Source organism: Epinephelus moara, chromosome 7 (genome assembly GCF_006386435.1).
Source record: "Epinephelus moara isolate mb chromosome 7, YSFRI_EMoa_1.0, whole genome shotgun sequence".
Lineage (NCBI taxonomy): Eukaryota > Metazoa > Chordata > Actinopteri > Perciformes > Serranidae > Epinephelus > Epinephelus moara.
Genome location: NC_065512.1, coordinates 10,249,682 through 10,270,574, shown reverse-complemented (window position 1 = coordinate 10,270,574; position 20,893 = coordinate 10,249,682). Strand labels below are relative to the sequence as shown.

General features: G+C 42.3%; 1 protein-coding gene across 1 annotated transcript in view; it reads right to left on the bottom strand.

Moving 5' to 3' along the window:
- The window catches only part of trappc10 (trafficking protein particle complex subunit 10), a 30,646-nt gene extending 10,733 nt beyond the window's left edge, over positions 1-19,913 (bottom strand). The window contains exons 1-12 of the mRNA XM_050048090.1: positions 19,744-19,913; positions 13,649-13,730; positions 10,246-10,381; positions 6,040-6,239; positions 5,404-5,599; positions 5,142-5,253; positions 4,772-5,019; positions 4,416-4,562; positions 3,026-3,140; positions 2,038-2,114; positions 1,703-1,794; positions 4-144 (exon numbers count right to left, since the gene is read on the bottom strand). Of these exons, the coding sequence (XP_049904047.1) occupies positions 4-144; positions 1,703-1,794; positions 2,038-2,114; positions 3,026-3,140; positions 4,416-4,562; positions 4,772-5,019; positions 5,142-5,253; positions 5,404-5,599; positions 6,040-6,239; positions 10,246-10,381; positions 13,649-13,730; positions 19,744-19,804 (1,607 nt within the window). The 5' untranslated portion in view covers positions 19,805-19,913. The remainder of the gene's footprint in view (positions 1-3; positions 145-1,702; positions 1,795-2,037; positions 2,115-3,025; positions 3,141-4,415; positions 4,563-4,771; positions 5,020-5,141; positions 5,254-5,403; positions 5,600-6,039; positions 6,240-10,245; positions 10,382-13,648; positions 13,731-19,743) is intronic.
- Positions 19,914-20,893: the final 980 nt, after the last annotated feature.

The following is a 20,893-nucleotide window of genomic DNA, read 5'->3' as shown; positions in this document are numbered from 1 at the left end:
TACTCTTCAGTTCTGCCCAGCAGTTTCTGACACTCAGCAATCTGTTTCCTGGTGTGAGTGACGGGGAGGCTCCATCCCTCTGACACGTATGACTTCAGAGCTTCCTGTAAGAAGGTTTCTGCCCGCTCAGGGTCGCCCTTCCTCCTGAGAAACACAAACACATCAGGTTGGTTTTAATAATGAAACAAAAGCATAGAAATTACTGACAGAGTGTGTGCTTGTCCACAAATATTTCTAAGGGGATGAGTTCAGTATTTTACAACCTGGATCCTGTTTTTCCAAGTTATTTTCTTAAGGTTACTAAAAGGAAGAACATTTCTGAAACTGAGCCAGCTGGCAGCAGCGAAACAGGCTGCAATGTAACCGGTTCTGCCATGTTTACAACCACTAACCACTAATTTACAAATATTAAAAGTGGTTGTTTTTGCCACTGTCTGACAATATTAAGGAAATCATCCCTACAGAGATAAGATCCTTTTTGTTAAAGAGTAAGATATTTTTTTGTTTAACCATAAACAGCCCTGAAATCGCTACCGTCACACCCACCACACTCCATTTAAAAAAACAGTAATTTTATCATCGTAAAACACACTTCAGAAACAAATAAAACTTGGTGTGTCTTTCCACTTTTCCAACATTCACCATCTCTTGTTTGGTTAAAACAAACCCTTAAATCACAGAGTTAGATGTGAAAATATGCTGACTCAATACATACTAAAATTACTGCTTATTTAAATGGAGTCTGGTGGGTTTGACAATAGTGATTTCGGGGCTGTTTAAGGTTAAATAAAAAGGATCTTACTCCTTAACAAAAGGTCTATCTATGTAGGGACTACTTCTATACATTTTCAGACATTCAGAATAACAATCTGAGCCTGTCAGTGGCAAAACAAACACTTTTAATAGATGTAAATGAACAAGTGGTTACACTGCAGCTTATTTTGCTGGTCTCGCTCAAAGCTGGACCAAGGTCAAAAAGTGCTGCTCCTTTAATGCTACTTAGAAGTGAAACAAACCCTTATATAAGACCCAAAGTCAGGACAGACAAAAAATGGTAATTATTGAAGTGTATTTTGTCTCCATCATTCGTGCATGTACGAGGCTGTACTGTCACTGAGCATAAACAAACTTTACTATTTTTTAATTAAAGTCTTTCAAATCACAACATATTTAAAGGCTAGACTGATAAACTATGCTTCAGCTTCTGGCTGGTGTTTGGCATCAGGTGATGTTACAATCTGTATTTAAAAAGAGTATTACCAGCAGCATAGAAACAGCAGAGACCCAGTTCACTTTGTCTTCTCTATCATAAGCTGTCAGACTCATTTTAAGGGTCTGATTCCTCTTTAAAGCCATTCCAATCTACAGTTTGTCTAAATGCAGCAAAAAGAAACCCGTCACCGCGTGATGACTCTAATGAATGTGCTCGAAATGTTACTTTAACTGCACTTTTATGGCTTCCCATTTATTTAAAACCCCGTCACACCCCGTCGTACCACATTAGTGTTTTCATTTATTCTGCCTGATTAGCCCTCTCCTCAGGAGTGTGTGGGTGTTTACAAGCAGTGACTGATTGACAGTTGTGGAGAGGAGGGCTAATCAGCCAGAGCAGCTGAAAACACCAGTGTGGATGTGCAGGGGGGCTTTAAGATCATTTCCAGACCCGTGTGTGTACCCCAAGGGAAATAGCAGGTTTCCTCACATGTAGAACTCAGCCAGGCTTTTTCCCACCAGCCTGGCAGACCTCAGCCTCCCGATGGCTCTGTACATCTCCATAGCAGCATGAGAGAGTTCCTGATGCAAGAAGTGGCCAACAAGATGAAGGAGGAGGAGGAGGAGGAGGAGGGAGGGAGAGGGAAGGGAAGAAGAGAGGAGACAGATAATCAACTGAACTGTCTCCGCTGAGGTTTCCAGGAGATTACATCAGAAATAAAAATGATTTAAGTTTTTGGACAGGAATTCAGAGAATGTCTGTTAACTTCCTGCTCTGCCAACTACTGAAACACAACACCAAGCTGCCGCGAGAGACTGACTTACAAGATAGTGCCTTTCAAAAGCTTCCACAGACGACAAGGCTTCTTTCAGCTTTTTATAAGGGCTCTGCAAACTGCTAACTGTGGAGAGAGACAAAGGGGGATTAACACAAAGCACAGACCGCTTATTTAGAGTCTTCATTACACCTTCATCAACACGATTGTGTCGCGTGATGTATTTGACAGTGCTGGCAGTTCAGCATGCCGAGATGCAGTAGAAAATATGGCGATACCACACTCCTGTGGCGTCTGCTGGTGTTTTACACAACTGAAAGCTTCCACTGAGATGACGGGTATCAAATGAAGTCGGAAGAAAAGCTTTTAAATGAAATACCCCTACATGTGTCTGATTAAAAACTGGAACTAGTGCTGTTTTACTTTACTGGCATTTTCAGCCGATGGTCATCTGTTTGAGGAAGAAGAAAGAAAAGAAAGACACAAAAAACTTCAGAGAAGCTGCACTAAACGGGTGAAGTCATGAATCAATCAGGCTGTACAGTCAGTATTGAATCAGCTGAACTGCTACTGATGAGGGCCAATCAGAGCTGAGCAGGGTCAGCAGCGCAGCACACTATAGATAAAAGGTGACCTCACATGGCTCAAGATGCCCGACTTGGTGTCTCTGGGCTGGTGTTGTCATGATACTGGAATTTCTCACTCTAAAGATATCAGTATTCAAAACCTTTTTTATATTTTTATAAAATGACAACATGTTTCTTTTCTTGGTTCGTGGCAGAGAACAGCAGAATAACTGTAGCACACATAAACAGTGAGAGAGCTACAAGCGAAGCTCGATACTGCATAAAGTTAGCATTGAAACCATTTTAAATATCTGGTATCAATAAGTATCCGTAAAAGGGTAAGGTAAAAGGGCTGGGACTTTGGGAGTACCTGTAAACTTATAATTAGCTTTTCATTACCACCTTGCAGGATGTGATCATGTTTTTGAAAATGACACTGGTTTGATTTCACAGCAGAATCTATAAACTCACCAGTCTCGGGCCTCTCATCCCCCAGTCCGGCCAGCAGATCCACAGTCCTGTTCAGGTCCTCAGACGTGGGTCCCTTCTCTGACACCAGGCCACAAAGTTCCCCCAAGGACTTCAGCTACAAGAGGCAGACAGGAAAAATAAAATAAAGACAACACTTTTTTTTTAAAAAAAATCAGATTTTGACGGCTCGCTATTTAAATGAATGAGTAAAAGAATGAGAAATTTTAGGCGTAACTTTAGTTTACATTTTTCTCTGTTAATGCCCCTTTAATTTCTAACCATGAATTTTCCCTCTTCTCTAGGATATGGTGCATTTTTCTGTATGGTCCAATGCAGATGTGAAGTCCTTTAAACACTGATAATGTTTTTGAATCCTTTCAACAGCTGTCTGACCTTTTTTCACTTCCTTAAGAACACTTTTTCATATACTACCTTGAGATATTCCAAATCTGCCAGAGGGATTCACCTCTTGGTGATTTTTTGATTCCATCTCCATCTCTGAAAGGGGCTATTTCTAGAGTCTACACCCAGATTCATAACTTAAATATAGACTCATTTGATTTAATAAAGTCATCATGAGAAACAGATTTGTGGCAGGAAATACAGCGTGACGTCTGGGGCGAGATTCTGAGAAGGGTGCACAGCTCTTTTATTTGTGCAAAGCATGGTTTGATTCAATGTAAAGCTTTGCACCGTGCTTATCTTACCAAGTCTCACCTATCTATCTAAAAAGATTTTTAATACTGTGTCTGACTTACTTGGCTGAAAGCTTGACCCTTACACTTCCAGTGCTCTCTCTTTGGCGTGTCAACCTCTTTACCCTCTTTCTCTTTATCCCAAAAGAACGTAACCATTTTCACCACTTAACTGGTTAGGAGACTGATCCGGATAAAGTGAAAGTCCTCTACACCTCCGTCATACACTCATTGGATTCGAGACATGTTATATTTTCTTTTGGACAGTCTCTCCATGGAAGGTCTAATGGTCTCACATATATAAAGAATGCTACGTGTTTGGATATTCAAACCTGGGTAGAGGCACAACCTTAATGTAGTATTGAACATCCTCATTATGTACGTGTGCTATTGTTTTGGATCTAGCGGGGCTGGTACCCACTTCTATATAAAAATACATGTATTTGTTCCCTGATGGCACACTATAAAAGGTGATTGTATTTGTCTTCGATACAAATGTTGTATAATCCTGTAAAAGCCAATAAAAAAGGTTTAAAAAAGAACAGGCACGTAATTTCCTCTTCTGAAATGTCAGTCAGAAATGTATTCCTGCTATGTGAAGAACAGGGCCCTGGTCCACTTACGGTATTGTGACACATCCTGGAAGTTACACAACTGATAAAAGCCAAAGCTACATAATCAGTACATTTCATTACCTTGTCAGTTGCATAGGCCCACAGCCCGACAGTATGGGAGCAGTTTGCAGCTAACTGGGCCTGATCACAGCAGCCTTCGATCCTGTGCAGAACCTCCAAGCAGCTGAGAAACACCCAGCAGTCCAGCGCCCCCTCCAGCACTGACACCTGAAGAGCAACATACAGTATTACGATGAGAGACACATTCCAGGAGTTTAGGTTTCCAATACAGGTTTGTGTAGGATGTAGAGCAGTCCATATTTCAATCCTTTTTCATTTTGTTTTTTCTATAAATGGCTACAAAATTTGAAGAGCTTACATTCTAGAGTCTAAAGTACAAAGCACATGAGAAACTGTCACAGTAGGAGTCTGTTTACCTCCAGCAGGCGTAGCTCCTGGACACAGTTGTGCAGCAGCTCCAGGGCTCTCTGCGTGACCTCCCAGGGCCTCAGGAGGAAGATGAGTAAGGTGCACTGGCGGGAGAACAGGTAGCTCCTCAGATCTAACAGGCTGGCCTCTCCGCGCTGGATCCCGTCCCTCTTCTCCATGTCGATGGGCCGCCGCAGCAGCAGGCCGCTCCAGCTGCGGACCGGGGCGCAGAATGAGCCGAGCCAGTTGGCTGTATCTGTGGACAGAAACAAACCACAATTAGAACGGACCTTTGATCTTGGGGACAGAAAATACATGCACAAAATGCTGATTTTTATTATAATAGACCAAGTAGTTTATCAGGTGGTGGTTACTCACCTCCAGCTCCAAAGTTAAGGACATATTGGGTAAAAAGAGCATCTAGTTCATCATACTGGACCAAGGCATCTTCAAACTGCTGCAGCATCTCAAAAACAAAGGCCAGCTCCTCCTGCACACACAGGAGCAAGTAAATATTAAAGCTGTAGTTTAAATGAAGAGGCAGGCACATTTTTATGCCCTGTCAATTCAGTCAGTTTCAGTATGACAAACCTCTACCTCTCTGTCTTTGCAGACACATGCTACTTCCTTCTCTACGTACCTGGACCATGAAGTATTCACAGAAGCTCCAGCCAGGCTGGGTGCGTTTCTCTCGGAGCGTCCGCATGTCGTCTTCAAAGCGGCCCAGGTTCTTGGTGAAGGACATGAGGAGGAGAGTTCGCAGCTTGAGCAGCAAGGAATTCCATGATTCCTGAGACCGAGACGAGTCCTTCAGAGGATCTGACAGCACCACGCACCTGCGTCACAGGGAAATGACCTTTATACGCAAGTCCAAGTTCACATTTAAGGTCACGTGAAAAGAAAGAACAATGAAATGCTTGTGCTCGGTGGCACACACCCCCAGACAACAAAAACGCTACACACAATTCAGTGATACATCACAGCAACAATGTGCTGTGCGTAGGAATGCGTCAACTGTTCAGCAACCTGACCTGAGACAGGAAGCTGTCACTGAGACAGATGGTGAGTGATTTGATGCTCAGGTAACATTTTTTTTAGATGGAACAAGGGAGAAGAGAGCATGAGCATGATGTTTCGGACTTTTCCTTCTACTCAGGCAAGTTTGAATCAACACAGTTTCTTATATTCAGCAGGTACTGATTATGTTGCCTCCTGTGAGAACATATGAAAAGACCTCAAGTCAGTGTTTGAGCTGTTCTTCTGCTTGTGTCCTCACCTGTCGTTCTGCTTGTTGCAAAAGTCGCTGCGGATCTTGTCCACGATGGACGACCGAGGCAGGATGTTGGTCTTGTTCTTCTTCTTGGTATCGTTGGTCTCCACGACGATGATGACCCAGTCTGCTGAGCCGTGCGCCCGCAAGCTGTTTTGCCAGCGCATCATGTCCTCCTTCACCGTGCTCTTATACACCTCTGTGTCCTGCAATGAAGATGATACAATGAACAGACCAAAGTAATTATCGTGACAGGCCTAGTGAACACCCGGAAACAATGATAAAACATGACAGTTATATATATGAAGGAATACCACATGTAATACTCTTGTTGATGCTGACTTTGGGGACATGTGGGAGAGTAAAAACATTGGAAGAGGCAAAGATGTTTCTCCTCTATGCGACCTGCATGTTGCACCGGATGAGGACATTTCCACATCAGCACGGAACTACAAGAAAAATATTTTATGATAACTCGTGGGCCACTGAAAGTTGTGACAGGGATTCACTCCGTGACTGGAGGGTAGTGTCAGTTTTAAACTGGCTGGCTAGGACTGAGTAGAGGAGGGAAATAATAAGACGAGTCAGTTATTATGTAACAGTGTCCAGTGACAGGGAGAGGAACTGAAGCCCTGGTGTTTCACAATGTTTTGGAAGTGAACTCATGGTTACAGTTTGGAGGATTTGGGGGTTGTAAATCTTGGCGATCAGTTAAGAGACGCTGCACATGCAATCTCATGATCACAGAAATCACTTATTAGCCCTCAACACCTTTAGGGTATTTTCTTTAAAGCCCTTATTCAACTGCGCCACTAAAGGTCTGGAGTGATTTTTGTATAACTAAAAGTTTATCGAAGACTGCGCCCTGCACACCGATGAACGCTCACACACATGTTGTCAGTGACTGATCAGCTCCATCTGTCTGTCTGTCTGTCATCTCAACGGACAGCCTGACTGACCTTGACAGGAGTGCCACAGCCGACAACACTCAGCTGATGGTCTTAACTGCGCTTTACGTTCACAAGTTAAACAGGTCAGCACAGAAGCTGCATTTGAGCACAGTTTTCTTTAAGCAGTAAAATAATTGCCTGTAATTTACTTTATTTACATATAAATACAGATGTGATGAGTTGGTGCGCCGTGATTTCATAGTCTGTTCAGGTCACAGCTCACTGTTTGTTTACTGCGCAGCCCACCTGTCCTCGCCATCTGCGATACTGTCATGCTGTGTGCACACTGGATTTACTGTTCCTTGTAGAATAAGACGGGGATGCTGCAGCCCCGACTTGCTGCCACGTTCAGTCCGCTTGTGACTACCACACACTAGAAGACTTTGAAAAGACTCTGAAAGAGTAAAGTCTGACACGTTCTGACATCTAAAGACACTGTGAGTTTTAAGTCACAGTTCCCATCCTGCACCTAGATGAAAATATTACACCAAACTCCCTTTAAGAAATATGACATTTTCGCAATCTCTTACATGTCTGCAAAAAGACATGAATCTAGAAACACAAGATAAAAAGTGTCATATGTCGACAGTATTCTTGTCAATTTGGCATCAATATACATTTTGGATTTTGTCACCTCAGCTTGCACAAGCCTCTGGTTAGCTGAGCTATATTAGCGCGAGGAGACAGATCCAAAAATAAGATTTCTCACTAAAATAAGTGCTGGTCGGTGGATCAGATACATACAAAATTAAACACGTACTCCTGTTCACTCCATAAATCCACCACTTTCTCCTCTGTTTCCACAGTACAAGAGAACCGACATGTTTTCATGTTCTTGCGCCTCCCCAGAATCCCCTCCGTGTTTATCAGCTACCAGGTTTGCTGCTTCCTGTTTGGTGCTGGAGAGAGCTCAGCTATTGGTCGACAATGTTCTCGTCACTGAACTTCAGTATTTGCATGAGCCAACGGTACAGTTCAATTAATTTCAGTTCGGTACTCTTTTCTTCTGTTTCCACTGTGAAAAGTTGTGGATGGTACCAATGGAACCGTTCCGTACCGTCCCCATGTTTGGTCCCCCCGCTGTTGGGGTACCTAGCACACAGATCTGGTACCAAAAGGTGGAGCTGTGAACACTGCAGTCTGATTGGTCAGTAGAGGACGGTCACTCTGCTCAGGGCTGAGTTGTGGCTGGTTTTGAGGCTCATGTAACCACTGTTCATACTGTGGAGAGTTTTATTAGTAAACTGTAACTATAAAATGAAAGGATGTTTTGCTGCCTCTCACAGCAGCTGGAGTCTGAGAAGCAAAAACCTAATTCACTGTCCGGCGACTTTTAAGGTGGAACGTTAACTTGTAATGTTACTCAATGCATGAGTTGACGACGTGAATCCATCAACACACCTTAAACTTCCACCATTACTATAGTTTTTATATGACATACACTTTTAGTAATGAGTGGATCTTGAAGTGTTTATATATTTTAATTTCAACCGGATTATGTGAACTCCAGTGTTGTTCCTGTGGGCTCCAGCAACACTAAACCCCTGAGCTTGCCTGAGAAGGACTAAATGCACAAACCAGCTATCTTTAAATATCCCATGGAGAGAGACTCTCACTGCAGCCTGTTTTATTTTGCTCTGAAAGTGTCGGGGTGCAGCCTCGTTCTGTGGACGATAAACGAGGTGCAGACTGATAAAGGAGGAAATACAGTGAGTGCTGGACGGAGCAGTGAGTGACAACAACCCCGCCCACATTTAAGAGGACTGTTTGCAGTGGAAACGCTAGGGTCTAGGTACCATGTCTGAAGGGTTACTTTTGGTTCCAAAGGTACCATACTGAAAATGTTTGGTGCAAACGGGGCTATAGGTCAACATTATACTGTCCATATCGTGTGGCCGTGGACAGACTCTGAATCTCTGTTTAGCTTTGTTATACCTCTTCCAGCAGGACAACCTGCACCTGTTTACATGCCACAGTTTACCTCTTTATTTACACTCTCCACCTTTAAAAAGGGAGGACACGCTACTACTGTGACTGTGACCTGATGGTTTATCTCACAATGTAACTGTAAATTTTGCAAAGGTAGTTTTCAGGTCAGGTCTATTGTAATGAATTGTAACACTGCACAGGTGAAAGTATTACTGTGTTCATTGTGCAGCAGACACATGCAGGCTCACTGCTCCCACACTAGAGGCATAGTCCTTAGGAAATGTCATGAGTCACGCGCTGATGACAGCACTTCCTTAAACTAACCAGCTGCTCAGTCAGCAGCAGCAGGTTCCTGCTTCCCTTCTTGTTTTTCTCCCGTCTGCTCTCCCTGAGCAGCAGCAGCAGCAGTCTATGGATGTCAAGTTCAGTTTAGGCTGGTGACAGCAGGCTCCTTAAAGAGCATCACATCAGGCCATGTGCACAGTAATGCAGATACATACGAAAACATATTCTTGTCTTTATCTATTCACATGAAGCTGATTTCAGTCCTCCACAGACATGGAGTTTTGCCAAAATAATCTCAGTGAACATGGATGGATATCTTATCTATCTATATCACACACTATGAGTTTGCATATCTTGCATACAGAGCTGTCTGCAACCTATTTTTAATCAGAAAGGATACCCAAAAGTATAAATCTATTCTTAGAGGGTATAGGAGCACACACTGCCTCTCCTCATGGAATAAACCAACTGTGCTGTGAGATTTCTTGGACAGAAAACGTCATGTAGCAGCAACATTAAAAAGAAGACTGCATGTTGCTTCCACTGCTCTCTATGATTATTTATTACGATTACTGTGGGATCAGTTTCAGTAACTGATCCCACAATAAAAGTGTTCTCACTCATGTGTCTTTATATTTATGGTGTCGGACAGCTGAATGGTAATGACCATAAAACAGTCATTTAATCCAAACCCTCACTGCAGAAGCATATTTTTCATTAGTCTTAGTTGACAGGAAGCTTTTACGACCACAAATCAAGTCGTGATTCATGCAACACAGAAAACAAAAACCAAGAGAGTTCACTTTGCTCCTGATCTGCCAGTGGGACAGAGCGGAGCTGAATAGAATTTAATAGAGCAGCTCTTTATTGTCTCACTGGAACAGGAAGTTTGTGAATTGCCAAATCTTGAAACAAGCCTCCATTCTATCTAAACACAGTCTGATAATACACAATGTGATAATTAATGTTTCCCAGTATTGTTAATTATATTACTGAGTGGCTCTTTGTGTGCTTGTGAGTGTGTATGTGTGTGTTTACAGCTACTCACACAGCAGTCGGTCCAATAGATGTGGAGGAAGGGGAAGGTGAGGAGAGCCTTGTTGCCCTCCTTGGGGAGCAGCTCCTCTTTAAACTGGACAAAATTAGCTTCAAGGTGGATCATTTTTGGTGCACGGCCGTAAGTCCTGCACAGAGAAGACAGCAGAGTTTCACAGGATTAATTAGATGGTGTTGACAATGAATATTATATTTAGTGCCCCATGGCCACATCTATGCAAACACAGTTGAAACAAATAGATTGGAAACACCAAGTAGCTCCTGCTCGAAAGATTTTAATGCTGTGTGTGATGTTTCAAGCACCAGGCTCTTTGTCAGACTTCTATGGCACTGGGATTTCCATGTCTTTTTTATTTCATCTTACATGTCTTTGGAGACTCCATGCTAGATTTTTTCCTTATCATTTAACCCCATGAAACAGGCAAAACGATGACAAAACAACCCAGAACGTAAATATCCATATTTTAAAGGGGACCCATTTTGCTTTTCCTTATTTTCTCTCATATATATTATGTTACAATGTCGGATGTTCTCCTTAAATGTGGCCAAAGTTTCCAACAATGAGATAAACAAATGTTAAAGTGAGTGACAACCTCAGGCTCCAGACTGTTTGAACACTCTGTTTACAGTGTTTTTTTCTACTTTGGCTACAAGCTGACATCAGCTCTTGACAGATTTCTTTAAATAGGCCTCTGCCCCAAGCACATTACTGCAAGTGTTTACATTACATACACTGCTACATGTAGCTACATGCTAACGTCTGGGGATCCTCTTTTTTATTTCCCCCTGATTTCCGATCATATTCCTGCTGAAACATGTCTGGTTACATTTAGAGGCTCTTATTGGTGATTTTTTCATGGTAGAAAACACTGCCACACTCCATTACTGTCATTGTGCAACTGCAATAACAATGCAGCGACGGCAAGATCCGGAACACCAGGAAACACTGAGAACATTTTCATGACATTAGAAAAAAAATGGTTGTGTAAGGCAGACTAAAACCGCACTTTTAAAATACCTATAAACATGAAAGTCCGTCTTGTCCAACTATAATGAATCCGCTTTTTACATCTTTTTACGTTAAGCTTGAGACATGCCCTCATTGAGGACTTGGCCCAGATTCCGGAGCTGCTTCTTATCCTGAAGCAACCTCTTGCAACCACATGCCTTTGCTGACGTCAACCCATGCAGGATTCGGACCTTCCTCATGGAGGATGAGTGCTCTAACCACTACACTCGGGAGGCACCCAACCATAATCTTACTATATAATGACGAAAACTCTGTCTGTGTGTGTGTCTGTTCCACGTTTTTCTCCTCACTGACTTGGTCAATCCATGTGAAATGTGGCACAGTGGTAGAGGGTCATGGGAGGATGCCAATGAAGCAATANACACATAATCTGAGGGGACGCCTCCATTATTGACCCCATCAAACAAAATGGGGGCGCTAGAGAGCTCATTTCTTATCTAGTCCTAACCGCCATATGGATTTTTACTAAACTTGGTAGATATGTAGAACAGGACGCCTCAAGGTGACTGGAGAAATTTAACTCTAATTGGCAACTGGGTGGCGCTCCCCCTCTGGACCAATGTTGCTGTTTTTTTCTAATTTTTGGTATGACTAAGTCATGGTATGGTATGCTGTACATAATGACGGAAACTGTCAGTGTGTCATTCTGTCAGTCAGTCATTCTGTCTGTCCCACGTTTTTCTACTCACTGACGTGGTCAATCTATGTGAAACTGCACATAGGCATTGAGGATTGGCATAGGCAGAAGGTGACAAAGCTACCAATGGGTATGGACTAGTAGTACTACATTGAATTTCTCAAAGTCTGACTAACACACACAGATAATGCAATTGGAAGTCAAATTACTCCTGCATTATACAGACAATCAGGCCCAAACTGGCCTAGACGCTCTGCCCATGTTCAACAGTGTCTGCCCTGGGCTTTGACCCAGAAGTTGAATAGCATTAAATGCGTAACAGAAGAAGAAGAAGAAGAAGAAGACAGTAACAACGTGGTGAAATCGACATCTAGAGCCGTGCATTTTTGGACAGACGAGAAGACAATTCATGCTGTGTCAGCTGCATTTTAAAATATATGGATGGGAGGAAATTTCGGAATGGCGATTGTTTGGTTTTTGACATGATAGTTTAACTAGAAAAAGGTCCAACACCAACAAGCTAAGAGGGGGTATATCGCCATCGAATGTAGCAGAGTCGGACATATTACGGTCAATAAATTGATTCCCCTCCCATGCTTGTACACTGGGACAAGGACAGTAGTCCCATTAAATGGCCTAGTCAAGCTGTAACCATAGCTCGACTTAACTGTGCATGTAAACGTACTGAAGGAGCTATCAGAGCAGACCATGCTTTTTCAGGAGGGTTGCTTAAAGTGACACAGGCGCTAAAAAGGAGCCTTGTCACACAGACACAGACAGAGAGAGCCTTCCAGCACAGACAGTATGAGGAAAAGAAAGTGTTTTTGACAAGAAAAGCGTGTGAACGTGTTCTGGCAGTAACCGAAAATACAAGTATGAACCTGAAAATGAGCATAATAGGTCCACTTTAACCTTCAGCACAAGAACCCCCGGGGCTGCGTTCACTCACTGCTGTTAATCTTTCTCTTCAAAAAACACATCACAGAACACAGGTGACCAACAGTGTCCAAATTAATTATACCTGACCCTGGTCAATAATCTCCTTCAAGCATGTCATTTATCAAAACTCTAATATTCATTTCGGATATGCCTCACTGACTCACTCAAATTTCTTACTGCGCTGAATAATAACCTTCAAAGGAATATCAATACGGACATCGTATAAAAAAGCTCAAACACTTGACTTATTTCAACTCATAAAATTCAAGGTTGGACAGTTTCTCCTGCTCATAAAAAACGTTCTTACATCATACACAGCAGGGTATTATTGCAGCCTGGATTCTCTGACCTGCATTAAACTCCGGCACATTATCAATAAGTCATCCAAAACCACCTGCGCTCCCATCCTATCGTTCAATGTCTCTATTAAAAAGTCAACAGGACGGTGAAGAGACTGAGTCTCTGACTGTGCACACCCGGGTACGTCATGATTTCTTGCTCACCACCACTACTATTCATACTGTTTTATATTTGTGTCAGCCTGCACTCATGACTTCCTACGTACTTCTTGTCTTTTTAGTGAATGTTTCATGCATGTGATCTTGTGTGGTTATTGTTGCGAGAAAGGACCACCTGTACAGAAAGCACTGACATTAACGAGAGCAGACAGAAATTCAAGAGATGCTCATCAACCACATCCTCCCAAATAGACCTCTCGGACACAATGTCAAGAAAACTTTAAAGCTTTACAATAATTTAGCATTCTCCATTCAGCAGGGCAGTACTCACCTCCTCCATTCCATTGGCTCCCTGGGAAGTTGTTGGGCCAATGAGGTATAGAGAGACGTAAACAAGCCCTGGTCTCCAGCACCTGTGAAGAAAGGGGCAGATCAGAGAGCATTTAAAATGGTGGGTCATAGAAATTGATATGTAATATCTACCCATTCTTATGCACTTATAAAAATAACTGCAGGCAAAATATACGGTGCCCCAAACTCTCAATACTCAAGGCTGCCCTGTCGAGGGACATGGGATCTTTATCCAGATGTTTTCACACTCAACACAGTTAAGTTCCAAAATAACAGTGAGCCTTGAAGCAATTATGGGATTGTGAGGCGTCTTTCTATTCAACAGCCTTCTCAAGAACAAGTTAAGGCAGTGGTTCCCAACAGGTTGAGACACCTAGTCCAAATTTCTCCTTAGTCATAAGTTCAAGGTCCACACAGTTTAATTCAGTCAGCGTCATACTTGCGTTTGGCCATGTTGTCGAGCTAGTTTGCTGTCTCTGTCGAGTAGCTGTCCATTAGTCACTCACTACACAGCAGGAAATGGCACTTCAAAATGAAAGCTCTGTGCCGAAAATTCACCATACTTAAAAATAATGTTCTTTAGTAACGTTTGTGAGTCACTTGCGGTTCATTCAGAACGGACCCACGACCCACTTTTGAACCGCGACCCACCAGTTGGGTACCACTGAGTTAAGATGAACCGCTTCTCCACAAACAAGGAGAGGGCGAGGTATGATTTTCATTTTTGAGAATGCAATAAAGGACTTTGAGCTTCTCCCAGGACGATCTGATTTGCTGCACTCGTCTCATCTCAAGCCCAGAGTCCATTAGACCCTGGAGGGGTCAACGTTCTGTGGTGCTCTCTGTCTCTTTACCTGCTCCCTCCTGTTTAACAGCACTGTGGATCGACAGTAAAAGGGTCTGACGGAGGCTGATGGAGGTCTACGTCAGGGTTTTCATAATTCTCATCCATTTCAAAACACACGATACTTTTCCCATTAAACTCTGTTGAACTTTCTACTTCTGTTTTGTGTGAATGTCTTGAAGGCAATGGGTGGATATGACTTTCTGATGTACTTGTTTTGGCATTTAAAACATAATAAAGGCTCCAGACTGACTATCTAAATGACAGTGAGGACATGTGCCCATATTTTGGGGAATCAATTCATTCTGTCATCATAGCACAATACAGTTAGAATTGTAATTGTGTAACTGATTATTCACTCATATTTAAAGCTGTCATTTCTGTCTGTGTTACATTCGATTCAGACGTTCGTGCACATTTCATGCTTCTTACTGTTATTGTGCTTTAGGGAGCTTCAAGTTGAAAACGTGTCGCTGAACTGACAAACACAGTTTTCTGCACAGCGGTTTAAAACCATCGAGTTTGTCAGAGTTTGTCCCAGAGGCCTTTGCAATCTGCACAGCCTACAATATGCTCTATCCTTAGACACTGTTTCATCACAGTGTAATATTAGTGCAGAGTCTGACTGATCCTACCCTACATAGAAGCCTGCAACAAAATAAAACACATCAGCTATTCCTACTGGAAAGACAAACATTTGGTCATTTCTACCATAACTAGCTGCTCACACCTCATCATGACTTTTGAGTAAAAATCCACCCCTCAGATCATCTTCTAATTCTCGATATGGGGAGCAATCCATTAGTACTGCAACAGCTGTGATGTGGCACTACACTCAAGTATTGATTTCTAAAATGAAAATACAATGATGAGAATAAGATGCTGATGTTCAGCTTTAATTTGAGGTTTGAGGGTTTTACGTTGTAGTAGCTCAGCTGTCGAACTTGGAAATGGTAAATGGACCAGGACTTGTATAGCGCCTTTCTGGTCTTGTGATCACTCAAAGCGCTTTTTACACCACGAGTCACATTCACCCATTCACACACACATTCACACACTGGTGACCGAGGCTACCATACAAGGTGCCACCTGCTACTCGGTTTTTAACACCCTCACACACTGATGGAACAGCCATCAGGAGCAAGTTGGGGTTCGGGATCTTGCTCAAGGATACTTTGACATGCTGACTGGAGAACCAGGGGATCGAACCACCAATCTGCTGATTAGTGGATGACCTGCTCTACCTCCGAGCAGCCGTCCAGATGATGAAGACAGACGAAAGCAGAAGTATTTGCCAAGAATGTTTTCATTAATCGAATCGAGATCAAGGTCGGAGGTTCGAAGATGATCAGATACCATCGTAGTTCTGACCATTAAAAATGCCAACTACCGATCCAGTAGGGTAATTCCCATGAACCACCGGGAAACCAGAGTTGTTGGGTTCTGGGGGGAGAATGGTTGCAAAGCTGAGACTTAGCCTAAAGGAACTGATGGGAGGGCACCACCAGGAGTGCAGCCTGCGGCTTAATTTGACTCCACACGGGAAACGTCCTCGGCCCAGACATGGAAAGGATGGACAGACTGATATCTTTTTCTTGATTCTGTGGGTGGTGGTGCATGGCGGTTAGTAGTTGGTGGAGCAATCGGACTGACAGACATACGGCCTTTAAGCTGTGTAGATAACTTTTCAGGTCTGTCCATCCTCAAAATCACCACCAGCCCTGTGGACCAGGTACCACCACTGGTACCCTTTGTCCTCCAACATGGAAGGAGTTCCCCTCCAGTTCATACACCTAAGTTTGAACCATTTGGAGCATTTTGATCAAAAATAAATTGGTATTTGGGGCGTCTGTGGCTTAGTGGTAGAGCAGGCGCCCCATGTACAAGGCTGCTGCTGCAGCGGCCCGGGTTTGAGTTCACCCTGTGGCCCTTTGCTGCATGTCTCTCCCTCTCTCTCTCTCTCTCCCCCCTTCACACTTCACTGTCCTGTTAATTAAAGGCAAAAAATGCCCTAAAAAATATCTTTAAAAAATAAATAAATAAAAATAAATTGGTATTGAACCTGAAAAGTTGGTTCCCAGCTGGAACCCAAAAATGCAAGGCTTTCCTTGACCTGAAGAGCGAACCGTGATGACTTCAGCGGGTGTATCAGAGCAGTGTTGCCTTTTGCAAAGCCCTCCGTTGATGATGCATCCTTGATTATGATATTTGGGCTCAAAACTGGTGGAAACGCAGGCTGGTTCACAAGATAGCACCAAGCAAGGCTCCAAGAATGTGGTGGAGAAGGTGCATGCAGAATCCTCAGTCAGCTCAACAATAAAGTGACTTCAATGTCATCGCCGCTGCCCCATTTCAGAAAAGCCCAAACTGTCATTTATGGTTAGCTGTGTGTGTTCTGATAAACAGTGACTCGTAGGGCTGAGGTAACAATTCAAGCTACACTGGAACTGGGCCACTTCCAATGAACCACGTAAAAAAGCCCTATTTATAATCCCCCCCTCCCTCAAGGGGAAACAGCACTACTCCTACACTGTTCACCCTGTGTTAATGTAAACACGCTCAAACATCCTGAAAGATGAACGTCAGCACTTCAACCTTATAGTGAGGTCTATGTGAATCCAGTGTGCTGGAGTTCAGCCAACACATTTCCCTGTGCTGACAGTTTGACTGCACTGTAAATCAATTAGTAAGTGTTCTTTCCCACTGTTTAACACCTGAACAGATACAAGACCTCACTGGATGTGGAGTATTGCTATGTGCAATATGTCATATGTAAAAATATCTGCATGTACAATCAACACATAAACTATAAACTGCTCAATCTTACAGCTTGATGTCAGTCAGAGTTCACGTCTGAAACTGGAAGCCAAATGTCATTTTCAGCAGTACACACATTTAACTAATGCGTCTGTGTGCGTTAGTTGATGTCAATCATTTTTCCAGGATATTAAATCTCCAGCAATATAGTCCAAACAAAACTGAACTTTGAATGTTCACAAAGCCTATCAAAAACTGTTATCAAATACAACCCTGCAGAGCAAACACTAGTATAATCCCTGTGACTGTGTGAGTCAGTCTCACACACACTGGGTCAGATATTAGTGAAAGTACAACTGCTCATCCTTCTGAGGACACCAGTAAAAAACAGAAGGAGGGAGCAGACTTGCAGCACATGCTATGTATTTTAGGACAAAACTACACTTGGTCTGAGTGTTACGTACAGTACATTCTGCAGGTGATTTATATCAATGATTAAGTAAATAAAACAATATATTTTTTTACATATTTCTGATTTGCAAGTGCACTTTTCTACCTCAGCCTTAGAGAGTGTGTCTACATGTATCAGACACTAAAATCTAATGTTTTTTCAACTAAATTTAAGACTGAATTTTTGGGCAAATCATCTTTTTCTTATTCAAGCATTGCAGGTAAGTATATCATATATTTGTGGTTCTGTGCAGAGGTAGGTTTTTTGCAAGAATATGGTTATTAGAGTGTGTAAGATTAATCTGAATTTTGCCAAAACGCAAGTCCAAGTGTAAGGTTTATAGACAGTTTTAGGCTCAGTGGTAGGTTTAAAGATTTGTGACATCAGAAATTTGGTCTTTTACCCAGGAGAGTTTAGCTCACTTTGACAAAAAGAAAATAAAAAGATAGATGAATTAAATTAGATAAAATGTTTGTGGCAATTGAGACCTACTAAATTCAAATTTAAGACTATTTAATATGCATGATATTTATGAAATTAAGACATCTGAAGATGTTTTAAGGACCTGCAGACACCCTGTTAGATTATGTCTCTCGTGTAGTAATTAATTTTACATTAAATCCTTTAATAATTACAACAGACTCTCAAAAATAAACCACTGTGTAAAAGACCTGGCAGATTTTTCATAAAACTCACTTTGCATTTATGTGCATAATCCTATTTTTTTTTTAATCTCTCCACAAAATAACAATTTTTCTCATTCCTTGACCAAATGAAGTTGGCTTCTGGTTACCATCTTTGCTCAGATCAGATTACGGATAATTTGGAGAAATGGACAAAACTTCTACATCACTGAACACCATGGATACAGATTCTTTGGGGAATTTGGCGTGCCCTATAAATCGCTTTTTTGTTATGCAACTTGCAGGTGTTATTTGTAAATTTGACATAATCGTGAATTATTTCTGAATCTAATCACTGATGCAAAAGTCACATATGTTACAACCATGGCCGTAGTACTGAACAGGCCTACTGTGCACAAGCCCAGGGGCCGCAAGTGCTTCACCTGTAAAATTAACTCGTACCCATCAGGGAGAGACTCAAAATGACCACTAAAACACAACATGACCTCACAGAGACACAAAACCACTACAAAGAGACTCAACACAACAACACAAAGGAGGCAAACCCACTTCAAAGCCTGTGTATGACTCATGTGTGGGAGAAACAGTGGGGCCTTTTGCATATCTGCACCCAGGGGCCCAATATCTTCTAATTCGCCCATGGCTACATGAATGAGCTCTGAGGCACACACCTGAGTTAGGACACCTGACAACCCCTAAGGAAACTTGGGGCAACCTGTGACTTTGAATCCACGACTCAATCCCACCTGGCAAAGGTCACACCTATGCCTTTCTTTAATATTCCCTCCTCTCTGTGCCTCTGTCCACTCCTGTACTTGGACACCTTTGGACGTCTCTGTCCTAAAAATGGAGCAGCCTGCGGTGTGAGATGAACCTGGCTCCCGCTGCCAGAGTCGGCTCCTAAAATAACCCCTCCAAGAAGCTACCCTAGGATTCCTGGGGATTTATGAATGGCAAACTGACCCCACCGCCTCGACATCATGTGGCGGCTGCAGTGTGAGCTGCTAACGGAGGAGACCGTGGCTGTCCACCGGGGAACAAGGTGATATCCTTCCCAAAACTGCAGCAACTAGCCGTGACGTTATATCGTTAGCTAACGTCAGGCCTGTTAATCAGTGTAGCTAATAGCTAGCTGAGAGAGAGAGACACCATTTCCCATGTGAACATTTATCACACACAGCACTGCAGCTTGTTAAATAAACTATTATAGCCGTGACAAATTAAGCCGCACATCGCCACACACACACACGAAGCGTCTGTGAGCTGGTTAACATGAAGGCACCAGCTAGCTTAGCTAAACGAGCTAATGAATGTAGCCACCTGGCTAACTGTCAAGAGCAGAAAAATAAGACTGCACGTCTCCTTTTAAAAACACTCACATGTCACAATCGGCTTGTTTTCCATAGTATAGATGATCGGCTTTTCCTCTTGACACTCCATATGTGTTAGCGGTAGCACTCCATGAAAATTATATACAAACCGAGCTTTATTATTAGTAAATGCTTATGTATGCAGTTGTGTTGAATCGATGGGGCCTGTGTCCCCACTGCACTTCCGGGAAGTGCGTAACTGTGCGTCATTAAAGGGCCAGCCTGTGCTTTTATGTGACAGCCGGCACAGGTGTTTTATTTAAGAGACTGACTCAGAGGTGAAGAGTAAGATACTATGTTTGTGTTATTTACTTAAAGGAATACTTTGTTTATTTATTTTTCCTTTATATTCATACATTTGGGGTTGGGGATGGTGGGAGTGGATTACATGTGCTTTAAATACTCAGCAGTTACACCAAGATTTTGCTCAGGTGTCCTTTTCTTTTGTGTGATTGTGGATGTATATATACACACACTGGGTGTTTACTATTGTTAAAATCATTAAAAATACTGTTGGGAAAAACATCCCTTTAAAAACCATCACATAACTCTTGCAGTAGGCCGATAATTCAAGTCTCATTTATCCAGTCATGTGCTCTGTACTTCCCAGACACATGCATTTCATTAAAAGAAGAAAAACAAATGGTACTGGAATCTGGTTTGGAGGAGAGCATAGACACATTTCACTTTCTATTCAGTTTTAAATGATATTTTTTGAGCAAAAATGCATGTGTTTGGGAAGTACTGAGTGTGAGATCTGGTTTGTACTGCACAAATTGTGTGAGAGTTTGTAAACAGATGCTGTTAAATCTGGTCCCAATCAATCAATAAATACATTTATATGTATGCTGTTTTGCATGGTGAGATGCAATGCAAAGTTTTCTTCACTAATTCAAAGTAACACAGCACAACTAACTGCTATACAAGAGGTAATTTTGTGGGAAGTATTCCTTTAAGGAGGAAGAAGTCAGATCCTTTACTTAAAAGTAAAACTATTACTACTTCACTGTAGTACACTAATTTAATCTGCCTGCAATGACCTACATAGCCTAGATGTTCTTAGATTTTTCTAAGCTTAAAAGAGACAGTTTGTTCATTAAAATAAAAGTTCAATAAACTAGCATTCAACCTACAAGAAGAAACTATTAAGTGTTATGTT